Raw genomic sequence first — 17,373 nt, forward strand, 5'->3', positions numbered from 1 at the left:
ATGATGTCTGCTGACCGCATTTCCCACCAGGAATCCATGTTTGGAGAAAGGTTCTTTATCTGATTGGATTAGTTAGCTCTAATTCAACCAGACAAATGATATCTGCTTTTGTTGATTTCTGCGTGCCAAAAGAAAAAAATATAGTTTTGACACAGTTGGTGGTTTATTTGAGTTTGTGAGGTCACCTAAAAGAATACACAGGCTCTATAAACCATTGGTAAAATTGGGTGAAATCACCCTTTTATTTCTCCGTATGTCAAATATGTGGTCACATTTTTACAAAGGGACTTTACAGCTCTTCTTCAGCACATACAGTGGACAGTTGGATCAGCAGAGATAATACTAATAACAGTGTAATGAAATGGGACCGATGACTCACTTGATGGTATCACACACCTGGAGTATCAAAGAGGAGAGAGTGGGCAGCAGAGAGTCCTGTTGCTTCACATTTAAAGGCTCAGAGTGGACACAACCAGTCTTTATGAGTCACAGTGAAACCTTTTTGTGAGATCCCTTATTTTTTTTCTGTTGCACTTGGCTTGTCATCATCTTCCTGCTCAGCCACCTGTGTATGTCACTGGCGGAGATACCATCAGATTCAGCCTGATGGCATGCCACAAAAAACCCCCAAACACTAATCTTAGTAACTTTATAAAAGCTTGATTTGGCTGCTTAAAAAATAATAAACGCGCTTCTCTTTTTTTTTTTCTGTGACTAAAGTTACTCGCACATCTAAAATTTCGACCCCCTCTTTGTTTGGTTGATTGGTTCACTACAATGCAGTCATACATTCTCAGTTCTTTAGAGGGATGGGTCAAATTATTTAATTTGTTTGAAACTCTGATTTGACAGAGGGTTTTCATCAAGGCTGAGCAGACAGAAGTGAATTTGATTTGAAAGGTTATTAGGTCGTGGCAGCCACTCCACTGTTTGATGTTGAGTTCCTGTCACCAGAAGGACCGATAAGGGGATTCTGCACATACCTGCCAGTGTATACATAGCAACCTCGACACTTGCAGCCACACAGACACACATGCACTTACACCTGCTGGCTCTCAAAGATGAGTCAAAGTCAGCGCAGCAGACAGATACTGAAGCAACTGTGAAACCTGAAAACACTTCGCCTGTGGTTTGGGATGGATGCAGCACTAATTGTGAGTTTCTGCTCTTTTATTTAATATCATTCAACAGTTTTTTTAAAGGTATTCAGTTTGGTGTCTTTTGGTTTCAGGTGTCTGTGCTTGGACTGACTCTGGTCCTGCTCTCCATTCCTGAGAATGCATCACTAAATGTAGTGTTTGACAACAGCTCAGGTAGGATTTCTCTCTGATTGTTACTTTAGAGAGTAGCTGCACAGAGCCTTTCTAACTTTGCCGTGGTGTCTCAGGAACTGTGTACCTGGGCTCTGCATATGTTGATGAGGCTCTGAAGCGGGCGATTGAACTGACCGATGCTGCCTACGCACACACAAGTGAAAGGTGATCTATGTAGAAATATTTCACATCCAGCTGACCCACAGCAAAGGCTGCCTCTGTCACAAAACTCCTGATGTTTCCAGGGCGAAGAAATCTTTGTCTGAAGGCGCTCTGAGACCCAGTGACTTGTTGGCTCAGTTTAAACAGATTGAAGCCAGAACCAGGACTCAGATCCACGCTGCTGAGCTTCTGGACAACACGGTGGAGCTGATCAGAGAGATGGTCTACACCAACACTATGATGCAGCCAAACCCGTACGGTACTGAGATATGATTCCTAATGAGCTCATATTTTTTCCAACAAATATTTTTTGTGTGATTTTGTGATTTAAATGTCATTTTTTATGATTTACATCAGTGAATATATGAGCTTATGCAGACACTTTGTGTATTACTTCTGTTGCTCTTTGTTTCAACAGAGCTGCTGAGTGAAGGAGATAGGGAGAACCTGCTGCATGTGACGGGCTGCTCGGCTGAGCTGCAGACACCTAGCTGTCAGGCCGACTGTCTGTCTGAGCGCTACAGATCCATCACAGGCGAGTGCAACAACAGGTCAGAGCTGACATTAGACATGCACGTATCAACAGAGCCAACAGTGCCTGACCCGATGGGGTTTGTAAGCTCTCTGTTGTGTGTCTTGTTCAGACAACATCCTCGATGGGGGGCTGCAAACATCCCGTATTCCCGCTGGCTGCCTCCGGAGTACGAGGATGTGTGGGGGACGCCAAGGGGGTGGGAGCCTGAACACACCTACCACAACGTCAGCCTGCCTCCAGTATGAGCCCTGCAAGATGCTCTCAGTTGTCCTCTGACCTTGTCTGCTTCATCACTCTTTAATATCTTCTATTGTTCAGGTGCGGCTTGTGTCTCAGGAAGTGCTGTACACTCACAATGACAACATCTCTGTGGACTGCACCCTGTCCCACCTGCTGGTGGATTGGGGTCAGTGGATCGACCATGACATGGTGCTGACGCCTCAGAGCCCCAGTACAGCTGCCTTTAAGACAGGAGCCGACTGCACACACACCTGCAGCCGAGACACACCCTGCTTCCCCATACAGGTGCGCTGTACTGTCTGCTGCTGCTGTCACAGGGCTCTGGTTTAACATTTGATTTGAAAATACAACGTGAGAAGACGGAAACAAGACAATACTTTCAGTGTGATACCTCAAAACAAAGCAATGTCTGCTGGTGACTGATTGTACCTATAAGTTACAACAAAGAGCTATAATGAAAAAATACAGTTTATATTTCACAGTATCATGTTTTTGTTTAACAGACTACTCCAAGTTTCTGTTTGGAGAATCCATTTATATGTAATAGAACACATCCAGGATGAAGTTATAACCTGTTTTTTCCTATGTGCACATGAAGAAACTCAGAAACACAAAAAACAATGAAAAACATATACAGTGACAAAAAGGCAAAGTGATCTTTTAAAGGTGAAAAACTTGATTCCTTTCCTTCTCAGATCCCACTGTCCGATCCTCGTTACAGTGTCCAGAGTTGCATGCCCTTCTTTCGCTCTGCTCCCAGCTGCAGTGAAGGAGTTCTGCCTCACCGCCACCGGGAGCAGCTAAACGCCATCAACTCCTTTGTAGATGCCAGTATGGTGTATGGCAGCTCCTCCAGTCTGGCCTCCGCCCTCAGAAACCACTCGTCTCCTCTGGGCTCGATGGCCCTCAACTCGCAGCATTCAGACCAGGATCTGGCCTACATGCCTTTCCTGCCTCGCCTGCAGGCTCACCTGGACCCATGCGGCCCTCGCAACTCCACCAGATCCGGACTGTTGGACCAGTCTGTCCCCCGGCACAACACCTCATCCTGTTTTCAGGCTGGTGAGTGAATGATGAATGTTCTCTCTCTGCAGGCTTCAGTGTGTCTGCTCTTCATGGTTAATGCTTCACAGGTGATTCAAGAGCCAATGAACATCTGGGATTGATCGCCTTGCACACACTCTTCCTGAGAGAGCACAACAGACTGGTCAAAGAGCTGCACCTCCTCAACCCTCACTGGAGCCCGGACACCCTCTATCAGGAGGCTCGCAAGATCATAGGAGCCATTCACCAGGTACCAGATGGACATTCAACACATTTATTTTGATCATTCTCACTCTGCTCTGTTCTTTTATTGTTCTAGATTCTTACATGGGAGCACTACCTGCTGCGGGTTCTCGGTGAGAGCGCCATGTCTCATCTGATGCCTCCCTACCAGGGTTATGACCCTGCTGTGGATCCCAGCATCGCTAATGTATTTGCAACAGCTGCATTTCGTTTTGCCCACGTCACCGTGCAGCCAGTGCTGACCAGGCTGGGACCAGGATACACCACAAACTCCCAGTATCCCTCACTGCCCCTGCATCACTCACTGTTTGCTTCATGGAGGGTTGTGCAGGAAGGTAAAGAATGATGCTGTGCTTAAATTATATTAGATTTTCTGTCACTACATTTTTATTTTGTTCGGGTGTTTCAGGTGGAATAGACCCGGTGCTGCGCGGTCTGCTTCTGTCTCCAGCTAAGTTGCAGACTCCAGGTCAGATGATGGTGGAGGAACTGACAGAAAGGCTGTTTCAGGCACAGGGGGGTATGCCTTTGGACCTAGGGGCCCTCAATCTCCAGAGGGGGCGGGACCACGGCCTGCCTGGTAACAAGTTGTACCTTATCTTTGCAGTTAGTTACTGTATCATTTCACCCTGTTGGCTGTCAACAGTTACAACTGACTGTAAACAAGGACAGTTTTTTCTCTACTTCCTGTATACATAAGCCTTTAGATGCTTAGTTCTTCTTTACGCCTCTCAGTGCCAAACCTTTAACCTCCTTATCATGTCCATCAGGATACGGCTCGTGGCGGAGGTTCTGTGGGCTCTCTGTTCCTAACACTACATCTGAATTGGCTGATATTCTGGCCAACTTCACTTTGGCTCACAAATTCCAGCTCCTATATGGGACACCACACAACATTGACGTGTGGGTGGGGGCCATCTCTGAGCCTGCTCTGCCCGGAGGCCGAGTCGGACCGCTCCTATCCTGCCTGCTGGCCAAACAGTTCAGAGCACTGAGAGATGGAGACAGGTGATGACTTACCAGAGTATTACTACGATAAGGATGCAAGGTGTGGAATGTAAATCTGTGTTTTTTCCCCAAGGTTTTGGTGGGAGCGGGAAGGCGTCTTCACCAGCTCCCAGAGGAGACACCTACACACCACCTCTCTGTCCCGCATCATTTGTGACAATAGCCACATCACGCATGTCCCTGCAGACCCGTTCTCACGCACAGAGAGCCAGAACGACATGCTGCCATGTTCCCACCCGCTCATCCCTCACCTCGACCTTAGCCCCTGGAAAGAACCAGACACAGGTGATGATGATGATGATGATAGACCGAGTGTAAATCTGGAGTTGTGCAATGTTTTTTTTTTTTTTTTTTTTACTTTTTATTTTAACAGACCCGAGCTGCGGTCCAATACCCAGGATTCAGTCTGGCTACTCCCTGCTCTGCAACTCTGTGATTCTCTATCAGTGTCAATCTGGCTTCACCCTTCTGGGCTCTTCATCTATCAGCTGTGACACAAAGAGCCAGCAGTGGAGTTCCACACCACCAACATGTCAAGGTGCAGAGCTCAAAACCAAGAAATCCACCTGTTGGTTTCTGGGTAGAAATTCATGTTCAAATGTAAATATAAATGAGTTGGTTCTTATCAGTAGTTTCACATGATATAGCGCTTTTATTTTTTTTTATTTATATTTTTTTTGGTTTTGCAGACATCAATGAATGTGAAGAACTTGTTTCTCCTTGTCCACAACACCTGGACTGCCTCAACATACCAGGGTCTTTCATTTGTTCAGGTTGGTCCAGATATTTCAAGCACTGATGAAAATACTTTTAACATGTAAGACACAAGTTTCAGTTCTGATTTAACTTCTCCTGTGATCCAGAACCATCCACGCTGTCTGCTGTCTCCATCGTCACCGCAGTGATTGTGTTGATTGGCAGCGTGGCCGTGTTTCTGTTGATTATGATCTGTTATCGCAGGTATGTCACTAAAAAATGAAGCTGTGGTTGATAGGTTTTAGCCCAGTGGTAATTATATATTATTGTTAAGCCATCCTATATGGTCAGATATTGTGATTTGTTTTTACAGATATTTCCCAAAGGCAATGGAGTTGGTCACTGCTGGATGCTGTCAGGACAAAAGATAAACTATTTTTGTTGTTGCATTTGTCTGTTACAGTAAATGGGATTTTGATATTTAACTGGCAACATTAGCAGAATAGTTGTCCCGTTAATTTATAACTACAGTTTTTACCTATTTAATGACCTGACCACACATTACAAAAAAAACAGAAGCTTACAGAAGTTTTTTCTATCCGGAAACTGAAATCTTACTGGAATGTCTGTTCCAAAAACAGATTTTCAGACCTTAAAGCCCCTCTGAGCAGTACATGGTCTCAGTATTTCCTCGCCATTTCCTCCCTGTGCCTATTTTAAAACCTGTTAGGCAACTGTGGTTGTGTATCGGAGTGTGTGGTACTGCGGTAATCAGGCGGTTCCAAGCAGTGACCTTATTCTAAAACCCACTTAGTGACATGCCCCAAGTAAAACAAATCTCTGTATGCTCTGGTTGTACCAGGCTGAAATCAAACACAGCAATGAGTCATCAGATTTTTAAACAGTAAGACAGTACAAAGGTGAGAGTCAGGCTACAATGCCTTGTGTTTAATGGAGTGTTTACATAGACACTAATAAGGCTATAGAATCAGTTATTGCACTTTCTGACACAACATTCTTAATAAACTTTGACAGAAGAGGATTGGAACCTCTGTGCCAATATTTGAGTTTTATTTTCTCAGAGATTACACTTCTAAGAATCCTTTCTTCAAACTTGTGGGTCTTAACTTCGATATCCTGAAGAATCCCTGACACAATGGCCAAAAATAGAATCCATATAATGAGGTGCTACCTCTGTGCATTTATGGTCGGCATTCATGCAAAGTCACATATGGCTTTTACTGTGTGTATATACTATTTTTTGCAAACATTCAAAACTACAGTTGTCACATTGCTTTCACTTGTATTAAAGCTTGTTTCTCTGCATTTTAAAGCTCTCACTAGGTGTGGAGTGTTCATTCATTCACAATGCATCTGATTAATTAATACAGGCCTAAAGTCTGGCATCCAGACCAGGAAGTGCGCGACTGCATTGACAAAATTAAGGCCATGCTGAGACAGGAAGTATCGGCTGTGGTGTCAGCTAAAGAGATCTCTGTAGTCACGTAAAAACAAAGAAAACCAACTAAATCATTGCTCTGTGGAAACAATAAAACTTATATTACATTACATAGTTGTAATACTTGAGGTAAGACACTAAAAAGTGAACTCTGTACACTGCTTTCATTTACAGTTGTGGTCAGACCAATGCCTGAAACCTGAATCTATTGTGTTATGTTGTGTGTTCTCCACCCGGGAGATCCAAAGCTCACAGATAATATATATTATCCACAGTAGTGGAGATAATTATTAGAGGACAGCAGTTAGTTTCATTTGTCAAAATATCTGGTAACATTTGTGGTTTTCCTGCCATGTTTGTTTGATCCCAATTGTCATTATTGCTTTTCCAAAAATGGAACATGGACATTTGTGTTTCCCTTGTTGGTCAATCTCAGCTATGCTGCTGATTAAACCCAATTAAAACCTGATCTAAGACCTGTGTGTGACCACAGCTACCCCACAATCACTTGTCAGAGTAATCAAGGTTCTGGGGTGACCTGTCAGGTCGTCTAGACCTGGTCTGTGAAGTAGAAACCTAACTTGGCCACAGTCATCTCTCTTCGAAGACGCATCACCTCCCAGAACATTTGCTCCGCTTGACAAGGACACAAAAAGATAAATATAATATCTGTATTCAAATACAAATATAAATACAGTGTTCTGTGCCAACTTACCATTATGTCTCACCAGGCCCTGCTGGATGTACCGTATGTAAGTGAAAAAATTGCAGACTGCTGTGATCTAAAAAGGTGAAATCAGGACAAAGTGACATCTAGCAACATAAATGTAACATGTAGAAACCTGCAGAATGAAAGTGATAGCTACCCGTGCTCGACTGGAAGGAGAGATGTAATAGTAGCTCCCCTTATCGCCCAGCTTAATGCGATGTCGGCAGAGACGTGACATGCCACTTAATGCACATTTTCTACAAGCAGAGAACATGATCTGTCAAAAAAAGATGCAGCTACAACATATGTGGATATACAGTCTGTGTTATATGATGGCAAACACTGATCATAGCTCTTCAGGTGTGTAAGAGACATAAATAAAGCACTTCAGACAATGAACAGAGATGCACGGACAAAGTTAGTCACAGAAAGATGGGACAATGGTTCTAGTTTGTGTTAATGTAAACGCAGACACGTGCAGACCACATCTGGATAAATAAACATTTGTTACAACTGTGCACATGGACAGATTTTTCATGCTATCATAATCCGAGTTAGTGAAAACAGGTGATTGGTTCCAAAGAGGACTTACGTCTCTATTGCAGCCCTAAAGCCACTGAAAAAAAAAGATTTCTGATCAGGGATTAGAAATGTGCCTATTGATTAAATCTGTCCCAGAAACATCCCAGTGATAGAGTGAAAAGGCTTCAGCTATCATCATAAATCATCAGTGGAGGAGTGAAAAACGTGTGGATTCCAGTGTTGACTCGGCCATACTCTAGCAGTGAGTGGTGAAACAGAGGATAGCAGTTACTATAGAAACTCACTTAGGACCTCCACATTCTATAGCAGAGGCTTTAACCATGGGTAGTGCTGACATAGCCACTGGCTCGATGGTCAGAGAGTTGTTTTCCACGGCGCTCTGAACCAGCTGGGACAGCTGTGGAGAACAGTAACATTAACTTGTTAACTAACAAATGTAGCATTGTGGATTTGGCACAAAGAAGCAGTGAGAATCTGACCTCTGATCTGGTGAAGGAGAGGCATGGTCCGATGTCCTCTCTGTAAATACGACTCAGGAAGGCAGAGGAGCGGTCCAGACTTGGATGTTCCTTCCACATCAAAAACTCTGCAAACAGAACAGAGTCCATCTGCGGACAGAGAAAACACCCATCCATAAGCATCACCCACACGTCACCTCTCTAATGTGTCAAACTAAGCTGCTGAGGGCACGTCAGCTTTGTTTTAGTATTTTAACCTAAATTACCCAATGATGAGTGTATGCTTGTAGTACCTTAAAAAAAAACTTTTTTTGGAAGGACACTGGTGTCATAGTTGTAAATGAACTAATCATACTGTATGTGAACAATTTTTCAATTTTTTGCTTCCAAACAAAAAATAAAGCAAAATTAGCTTAAAATACAAAACCAATTCCTATAAATATGTATTTTCAGCAGAGGTGAGCCCACATTCCTCATACAACCACACTAAAAATAACCAATTCTTTTACAAACAAGAACAAGACTGAGGCACGGAGAGTGGAAAGGATGCAAGTTACCTGTCGGCTGTCAGTGCCTAACCCCTCCCCCTTCTCCTGCCAATAAGGGTCATAGGTCATATTGACAGACTGGCCAGGTATGAGGCAGAAAATCAAAGAGAGGAGAGCAGGAGCTGCAGGCTGAGAGAGCAGGACACACCAGAGACAGAGAGGAAGAACAGGTCAGGAAGAGGCCAGCAGTGAGAGACAGAAAAATACAGCTAAGTCAGCTGACACAGGAACTAAGAAGCAGGAAAGAGGGATACACAAGTATTAGAAACTTTAAAGTGATGTACAAAGTTACCTCTCGGTCCTCTTTGGCCACAGGCTGTATGGAAACTGGTGAGGGTTCTGGTTTTCCAGGTGAAGATGGAAATGCGCCACTGGCGCTCTTATTGCGGGTGTGACCCCCGGTATGTTTGTACCCTCCCCTGGTACCTGAAGACTGCAGCTGTGGATGCAGCTGGCGGTTTGGTGAGGAAGGTGTGGAGGTCAACACTAGAGTCTTGAGCGCCGTCACCTCTGCCTGCAGAACATCAATCTGGGAACATGCGAAAAAAAAATAAGGCTATTTATATGGAATTACTAAGCAATTGTGGGTTTTCAGCCACTGGTGAGGTATTTTGTTGTGCCTCAGGGCTGTCAGTGGACGGAGTCATAATGCCGCATCACCCACTGTTTGAATGAAAGAAGCACTACAATGGAACACATCAAACAAGACAAATGGCAAGACTGATTGTGCAGCACCAGCTTGGCCTTTTAGAGAGTGTATTAAGGTGGCATTAGGCTGTTCCTTGTGAATAAAAGGCTGTATAAAATATGGGTCTTTTTAGTGGTTTAGTGGCTGCTGAAACAACTTCACACACCTTTCCCTGAGCCTCCTTCAGTTGTTTCTCTGCTGTTGCTTGTTTCACATTAGCTTCACGCACCATCTTGTGAGCTTCCTGTTGAAAGGAAATGGAAAAAGCAAAGTTTTACACACCAAATGAGGTTGGTGGACACCAAAACAGAAGTAAAACACTTCCAAATAACTGACACTGTTGCTTGTGTTTGAAAAATATAAACAAAGTGATACTAAATGCAAAGTGTGAAATTTAGGACCCATACAGCATCTCTCCACTCCCCTAATGCTGAGCTGTCAAAATGACTGTGCACTCTGCAGAGAGCGTTTGTTACTGCTGACCTCAAACAGACTGGCAGTCAGCTCCTCCAGCTCTTGTTCCAGCTGATTCCTGACTTGCGACAGGCGCTCACACTCCTTGTCCTTTAGTTTCAGTTCCTGAGTTGTACAGGAGAAAATGTCACAACCACATTTAACAGGGAAGAACACTTGCAATGTCATCAGTTTTTTTTGTTCACACTATCTTTCGGGTATCTATGCGTGCGAGAGCAAAGTAGGTTACAACACCCTCTTTGCAGCGTCCAGCTGTTCCCTCAGGATCTCTGAGCCCTTTTCTCGTATTTCTTTTTCTCTGATCTCCAGCGAGGAGCTGCGGAGCCTGGTGAGGTCGCCATGGTTTCTGCCTGAGGTGGGCCCAGCCTGGCCTCCTCCCTCCACTCTGGAATCTGGCTCTGGATCCAGATCTACCAACCTGCAGACAAATTTATAGTCAACACAAACACACTTTGGAAATATTCAGCTGCACGTCAAACTGTGGTGCTTTAACCTGAACACACACACACAAACAGATCATTACAACCTATATATCTGCTCTTTACATTATTGAGCACTGATTCTTTGATAATAGGTATATGGATGTTTTTTTTCACAGCAGGCAGTACACATGTATTACTTGTCCCACTAAGCCATAAAACAATAAGTCAATATGGAAAATAACCAGACCCTGAACCTGCAGCAATTAACCAACATGTCAGAATGGAGAAAAGACAAGTTTTTGTTTATCCCACATATCGAGTGTCTGGAAGCATCTTACCCTCCTCTAATGTATCACACATGTTCCCACTCAGTTACAGTCAAGGACCAAAGGAGGGACCCCAATCCACAGATTGAGACCCTCTCTTTCAACATGAGCTAACCCAACATTTCATTAGACAGAATCTGATCAAAGTTGTTATCTCCACACACAGGGCAGCTAACTAGCCACTTAGCTAACAACTTTTCTCCCGTCAGTATCCGCCCTTACCCTGTCAGAGTCCCGGGACAACAGACAAACCTCCCACCCTGTCCGTGTGTCTGTCAGCTTCTCCCCTCCAGCTTCTTTCAGCTGCTTTCGGTTGTTAAATTAAAAAAAGCTCCACAAACTCAGCTAATGTTAGCTAGTTACACTAACACTAATCCCAATCGTTTTAAATCTGAGCGGAGGAATGCGGACGCTGACGTAAACAAAATAACAACAACAGCAGCAGCAGCGCACAGAAAAAACAAACAACAAAAACAAACAGAGCGATGGGACGCAGACGGAGTGAAACACTGGGGGTGGTTTCACACTCTGCACTAACACATTTCTGTGTATTCCCCCTCATAAATGTCCAAGTCAGTAAACGAGTGTCTCCTCTGTTTCTGCCTGCTCCTCCTCCTCCTCCCGCAGGTCACATGACAGCGCATCCACTCCCACACACACGTCCTGTCCACAGACACACACACAGTCCACTACAGTACCAACTCATTCATGGTTTGCTTTAACACCAATCTTAAAACCATTAGTGTCAGGAATGTATTGATCCCCTACTGACCCCTCATTGATCCAACCATTTTTACATCACATTATTTGAAAATATAGTACATAAAGTATAAACTAACTGCATTTACATGTGTAATTGTACATGTAATGAATACCACAGTGTTACCCAGCCTGTTGGTGATTAATGTTCACTCTGTGTAATCTGGATTTTAAATCCAAGTTCAGTTTGTTGTATGAATCCCCTTGTTTTTCCTTCTGTCCCAGATTTCCTGCTATATCTTTATGGTGTCAGCGCTGCACAGTGAGATTTGACATGCAAAACGTAGACATTGTCTACTGATGTGCATGCTGTGTGACTTGACAGTCATTGATTGTAACATAATTTGAATACATCCTTAACTGGCACCAGGAGAGGCGACACAGCCCATGCAAAAATAACATTTTTACGTTGTAAATATTGTCACGTAATATACAAAAACAATATTCTGTTCTGAAACAAAGCCATCATGTCCCTAACAAAACTGAAGTTGGCTTTTAAACGCCAATATCTGACTCAGTCCTTTAAACCCCCACGCCTTCCTAAACCACACACACACACAAATAGAGTGCTTTAGGGGGTAACACTTACCGTCCAACAACACAGCCTTCCTCTATAGTGACCCCGCTGGACTCGTGCCTGACTGCAGCCACATGAGGGGTCCCAAAGAAGACTGCAGAGGAGTATACTGCTATCCCAGGGCTCCTAGTCTTTAGTACTTCATATCCCAGGTTTGAAGACTCTGAAGACGGTGGTGAAGAGGAAATCTGGATGCTGTGAATTCCCTCGAATGCATCCATGTGTCTGTCTTTCTCTCAGGTAGTGCAGAGACTCATCAGGAGCTGATGGAAAGCTTCAGTGCAGATTTAATATTGTGACTACACAAAGAGAAACACAAAAGACAGACTTACAGTCACATCAAAACTCAAAGACTCATAAGAGTTTATCCAAACTGTTCTAGAGGATACGACATGCCCTCTGTAGTGTTTAAACAGCTCTACCAACTCTCAGAATGAGCAAACAGGAAGGAATTTGTTTCATTGACATAGTCTGAGCAAATGTAACCTAAGCCACAATACAATATCATGTAGGTATCATTCACATGTGCAGTGTGATAAGTTCACACCTTTAGGGTGATTTAATAATAGAATATACTCACCGAAGCTGAGACTCAGAGTTGTTTCCAGTGTAGCAAATAACCTGCAAATATAGCATAAAATCTGCTTTGATGATCTTATTTTGTTTCAGATCACTCAACTCTCCGCACTTCGACCCGCTGCTAGTCTCCTGGTTAGACAGGAAGGGTTAACCAAGAACACCTTCTGACCAGTAACAATTCAGCTGTGCACATTTTTTCCAGCAGGGGTCGTCCCACACACAGTCTCACCTGACCGCAGCCTCCCACTTGTTTTACTGCAGGTCAGGGTCACTTCTTTGATTCAGTACATCATTTCCATAACAAATGTTTCCACCTTGATGAAAAGGGTTAAGGTTGAATTGGTCTGCTAATTAGTTACTGTTTAACTAATTAGGTAACAAGTAACAGCACAGTTTGTGCAACCTTACAGCTGAGCGGGCCTCCCTGGTAAAACTGTAACGTGACAGGGAGCCGACTTTTCCTGTGGATGCACAAATAATGTAGCAACAGAAGTTGTGTTGGGTTGTTTTGCCAGCCTCTATAATCCAGAGATTAAATATGTGTCATACTGCAAAGGTTGAAAGGAATTGTTTCAAAGAGTTATATATCTAACCAGCCTGTTTGTGGCAGTGTGGCTGCCCCGCAGCCCCGCTGTCCTCAGATTTGTTCAGATTAACAGGGCCTGGTCTCACAATGCTGCTTTGTTGCAGAAACAGATTAACACATCAAGTGACCGGAGGTGTAGGAGTCCCCTGCTCTCTTTTTCTTTCCTCGTTTCCTTTCTCCAGCATTTACCCTCAACGTTGCTGCGACACATCTCGAGCCACAAGTACGATGGCCAGACCGTCTCAGTGGTAAGTGTGTATATTTGACCTGTTGTCACCTTTAAAAATTTTCTCTCCTGTTCGATTTAGCTCTGAGAATCACCTATGTATTTTTATCAAGCAATTAAATGAAGAAAACATATTAAATTATACATTTCAATATATATCAAAACATGTATTAGGCTTTAGGTTATGAAACTTTGTCTTACTCCTTTTAGATTATGAGATCCAGGCCAGGTGCTGACGTGGAGCACAGACGAAGCACAGAAAACAACAACACCTCACTGCTCTCCTTCATGTCAGGCCACAGTCAGACAGCAGGTTGGCCAGCGAACAACTACAGCAATGACGGTGACATACTCCCGCAGAGTCGCTGATGCAGGTCTGGGGACCTTCTTCCATCTGCTCCTGAGATGGAAGGGCAGCATCTACAAACTGCTGTACAGAGAACTGATCATCTTCACTCTGCTCTACTACTTCTTCAGCATTGTCTACAGGTATTCTTTGGGAGAGTGATCAATCAATACCAGTATCACCTCCAATAGACTTGCACTAGATCTACCAGTGTAGAATTTAGGGACTCACCAGAAGTTTTCTTCACCAGGTTTGTGTTAAATGATGACCAGAGGAGGCTGTTTGAGAAGCTGTCTATATATTGTGACCGCTACGCAGAGCTCATCCCTGTGTCGTTTGTGTTGGGTGAGTGTGTATTTTCCTGTTTTTAAATTTAAAATCTCAGAGATTCCGGCATGCCTGGACTCCCATTTTTTTTTAATTTACCAGGATTCTATGTGACCTTGGTCGTGTCACGTTGGTGGGGTCAGTTTGAAAATGTTCCCTGGCCTGACCGTTTGGCGGCTTTAGTGGGAGGGCATGTTCGTGGAGCTGATGAGGCCTCCAGGCTGACCCGCAGGACCCTGATGAGGTACGCCAACCTCTCTGGTGTGCTCATCTACCGCTCTGTCAGCACAGCCGTCTACAAGAGGTTTCCCACCATGGAGCATCTGGTGCAGGCAGGTATGATATGATGAAGACATCACAAAGAACACACCCAAAGCTGCATGCTCAGTTTGCATCATAGAGAAGATGTCAACATGTTTATGGCCTCTCAGGTTTGATGACGTCAGAGGAGCTGAGGCACCTGGAGGATTTGCCTTCTCCACACAACAAGTTCTGGGTGCCCTGTATGTGGTTTGTCAGCCTGGCCCTGAGGGCACGGACAGAGGGACGCATCAACAATGATGTGGCCCTCACAGCTATTCTCACCGTAGGTGCTGGATAGAAGAGCCTAAACCTCTTTAACCACTTCACTTCCTGTTTGTTCATGACCTACTTCTGTCTCTGTTCAGGAGTTGAATAGTTTACGGGCAAAGTGTATGAAGCTGTACGGTTATGACTGGATCAGCCTGCCTCTCGTTTATACTCAGGTTTGGCTCCAACACATTTTTCTTGGAGGTTGCTGTCAGACTCTGCCAGACTTGGCTAATATGTTTTTTTTATTAGGTGGTAACAGTGGCTGTCTACAGCTTCTTCCTGGCTTGTCTGATTGGTCGTCAGTTCCTGGATCCGGCTCAGGGATACCCGGGTCATGATCTGGACTTCTACCTGCCTGTTTTTACACTGTTGCAGTTTTTCTTCTATGTTGGCTGGCTAAAGGTGAGACACAACCATATGAGTCCATGACTGCATGAATGTCTGAGCATTTCTGAGGGTGGCCTTCTGTTTTTCATGACGTCAGGTGGCTGAGCAACTCATCAATCCTTTTGGTGAAGATGATGATGACTTTGAGACCAACTGGCTTGTGGATCGGAATTTGCAGGTGCGGATCCGTCTACTTGCTGTTCCTTGAGTGCTGATAGTGACGGTTTTGTTGGACTTGTGGTTTTAATTTTGTACCAGGTGTCCTTGTTGTCTGTGGATGAGATGTACGACAGCCTACCACTGGTGGAGAAGGACATGTACTGGAATGAGTCTGAACCGCAACCTCCTTACACTACAGCCAGTGCTGAACACCGCAAACCTTCCTTCATGGGCTCAGCGCTGGATATCAGGTTTACTAAAGTTTCTACTCTCAAGCAGCCTTGAATCCTGTGCTTTGCATATTTATAACCTTATGTTTGATCTAACACAGTGTTCCTAAAGAGGAGATGGAGTTCCAGTCCAATCTTGAGCAGATTAAAGAAAACGAGGAAGCCAACTACTCCACACCGCTGCTTGGAGGGCTGGGTCGTCTACTCGGTGTCCAGTCCCCAAGCTTCCCTCGCTCCTCCCGGGTTTCTCTGCTGCGCCGCCGGCCTGGAGCTCCGCTAAGCCGCTTCCCTCTTTACCTGCACTCAGAGGCACCGCTGACTCTAAGTCAAACCCGCCAGCCTTTGAACCAGGAGCGAGACCCAGACTATGCCTTTTCTACCATGCCCCTGTATGAAAGACCAGGTTTCTACAGCTGCCCTCAAACACCCATCCATTGTGTGCCCCCTGCTGTGCCCCGCCCTCGACCCGCCCGGAGGAACCAAAATGAGTGGGATCGCAGCTGTAGCTCCTTAGCCCCACCAATGGTGGGCTCACAGCTGCTCCCTCCTGATACTCCAAACCATATCCCTCCACCACCATCCTCTGCTTTTCCCTGGCTGAGCGAGGATGGTGAGATGCAGAGTGCCCCAACATTCTCCTTCCCTGATCCTCTACCTGAGCTCTGTCCAATATCTAAACTCAGACCAGGACATGGTCTCCTGTCTCGCCGTCCCCCACCACCTCGCCTGACTCTGGACACCCTCCCATCAACTGAAAACCAGACTGGACCCCCAAGTGCTCGCACGGCTGGGAATGGAGGGGAAAGGGTGTTTTCATTCACCCCTCCCTCTCGCACAGCATCAACAACAAATCCCAGTAATCCCAACAGCAGCTCTAGCAGCATTAATGCAACAAGCACCAACAGCACTGGCCCAGCAGGAAATCTCTGCAATGGTACGAGCCACAGTAGTTTTAGTAACCATGGGAACTTCAGCACCAACATGAGGGCAAGCAACGGGGGTACCAATGGCGGGCTGAGCAATAACATTAACACAGTTTCCACTTCAGCGCCATCACAGCAAGAAACCAATCAGCAAAACTCACCCAATGATTCTGGAATCTCATTGGCTGAAGGGGACCTGCTGGGTGTTCTGGTGGATGGTGGGGTGAACAAGACGGCAGGAGGAAGGGACCAGGACTGAAAACAGAATGTGTGACACTTTTTTTTTTAAATCATGCGTGGTTTTAAAAACAGGTACAGGACTATGATATAGTCAGTATACAGTCAGTTAACACACAACAGAAAGGTACCGTCATTCTCCCAATAAGCTCTCACATAACAAGAATAAATCTACTTGTGAGATTTAACTGTTAATATGAGGACAAGAAAAAAATAGGAACGTTTTTAGGAATAGGAATGTTTCTTTTGTCATTATGAACACTTTTTGCAATAAATATTTCAAACAACATAAATATTTGTACTTAAATATTTATTCATCTTAGGCATACGATAAGTAAAATTAGCCTTAAATTCACAGCAACTACAGTAAAACAGAAGAGAACAGAGAAGCAATCTGCCCAACTAATTATTGTGCATCAGCTGTTATTTTTAACGGAATATAACGTTACCAAAAATCACAAGAAGTAGTGGCAGTCAAATAACAAACATTACGAATAACACAGTGTTTCCAGAATCCTGTGCATGGCTGTAGTTTACCAACAATATTGGCATGAAACTCTTTAAAATGTTGCATCTCATGACTTAAAAGTGTCCAA

At 44.4% G+C, this 17,373-nt stretch overlaps 3 protein-coding genes across 6 annotated transcripts; 2 read left to right on the forward strand and 1 right to left on the reverse strand.

The window, feature by feature from the left end:
• Positions 1 to 1,136: 1,136 nt before the first annotated feature.
• On the forward strand, positions 1,137 to 6,174 carry epx (eosinophil peroxidase). The gene is made up of 17 exons (XM_028430458.1): positions 1,137 to 1,154; positions 1,232 to 1,313; positions 1,388 to 1,478; positions 1,559 to 1,734; positions 1,894 to 2,026; positions 2,120 to 2,249; positions 2,329 to 2,535; positions 2,946 to 3,312; positions 3,384 to 3,544; positions 3,614 to 3,872; positions 3,947 to 4,117; positions 4,308 to 4,545; positions 4,619 to 4,830; positions 4,919 to 5,083; positions 5,235 to 5,318; positions 5,409 to 5,505; positions 5,615 to 6,174. Exons 1-17 carry the CDS (start codon positions 1,137 to 1,139, stop codon positions 5,670 to 5,672), a joined length of 2,649 nt encoding a protein of 882 aa, XP_028286259.1. The 3' UTR covers positions 5,673 to 6,174.
• Positions 6,163 to 12,918, reverse strand: rab3il1 (RAB3A interacting protein (rabin3)-like 1). Of its 4 annotated transcripts, XM_028431257.1 has the most exons (13): positions 12,785 to 12,918; positions 12,217 to 12,503; positions 10,355 to 10,538; positions 10,130 to 10,225; positions 9,813 to 9,890; positions 9,251 to 9,487; positions 8,968 to 9,087; positions 8,432 to 8,560; positions 8,237 to 8,349; positions 8,002 to 8,025; positions 7,567 to 7,666; positions 7,416 to 7,482; positions 6,163 to 7,336 (listed from the first exon to the last, which is right to left on the reverse strand). In XM_028431257.1, the coding sequence occupies exons 2-13, from the start codon at positions 12,423 to 12,425 to the stop codon at positions 7,251 to 7,253; spliced, it is 1,443 nt and encodes a 480-aa protein (XP_028287058.1). In that variant the 5' UTR covers positions 12,426 to 12,503; positions 12,785 to 12,918; the 3' UTR covers positions 6,163 to 7,250. The 4 variants fall into 4 exon arrangements, with proteins under 4 accessions (XP_028287058.1, XP_028287060.1, XP_028287059.1 ...); XM_028431259.1 differs by lacking the exon at positions 8,968 to 9,087; XM_028431258.1 differs by lacking the exon at positions 8,002 to 8,025.
• A 1,014-nt stretch (positions 12,919 to 13,932) lies between these two features.
• On the forward strand, positions 13,933 to 16,799 carry best1 (bestrophin 1). The gene is made up of 9 exons (XM_028431512.1): positions 13,933 to 14,084; positions 14,192 to 14,286; positions 14,371 to 14,604; positions 14,700 to 14,854; positions 14,937 to 15,014; positions 15,091 to 15,243; positions 15,326 to 15,406; positions 15,487 to 15,638; positions 15,719 to 16,799. The coding sequence occupies exons 1-9, from the start codon at positions 13,933 to 13,935 to the stop codon at positions 16,797 to 16,799; spliced, it is 2,181 nt and encodes a 726-aa protein (XP_028287313.1).
• The last annotated feature ends 574 nt before the right edge of the window (positions 16,800 to 17,373 follow it).

This window comes from Parambassis ranga, chromosome 19, assembly GCF_900634625.1.
Source record: "Parambassis ranga chromosome 19, fParRan2.1, whole genome shotgun sequence".
NCBI lineage: Eukaryota > Metazoa > Chordata > Actinopteri > Ambassidae > Parambassis > Parambassis ranga.

Bases quoted from the DNA above. Each gene is read 5' to 3' on its own strand.
- epx (XM_028430458.1), top strand. The intron at 4,546-4,618 runs GTGATGACTTAC...TTTTTCCCCAAG, and splicing joins GCACTGAGAGATGGAGACAG to GTTTTGGTGGGAGCGGGAAG. The intron at 5,506-5,614 runs GTATGTCACTAA...TTGTTTTTACAG, and splicing joins ATTATGATCTGTTATCGCAG to ATATTTCCCAAAGGCAATGG.
- rab3il1 (XM_028431257.1), bottom strand. From the start codon at position 12,425: ATGGATGCATTCGAGGGAATTCACAGCATCCAGATTTCCTCTTCACCA. The intron at 7,667-8,001 runs GTAAGTCCTCTT...CTCTGCTTGTAG, and splicing joins TTTAGGGCTGCAATAGAGAC to AAAATGTGCATTAAGTGGCA. The intron at 7,483-7,566 runs GTAGCTATCACT...TCACCTTTTTAG, and splicing joins CTCCTTCCAGTCGAGCACGG to ATCACAGCAGTCTGCAATTT.
- best1 (XM_028431512.1), top strand. From the start codon at position 13,933: ATGACGGTGACATACTCCCGCAGAGTCGCTGATGCAGGTCTGGGGACC. The intron at 14,287-14,370 runs GTGAGTGTGTAT...TTAATTTACCAG, and splicing joins CCCTGTGTCGTTTGTGTTGG to GATTCTATGTGACCTTGGTC. The intron at 15,639-15,718 runs GTTTACTAAAGT...GATCTAACACAG, and splicing joins GGCTCAGCGCTGGATATCAG to TGTTCCTAAAGAGGAGATGG.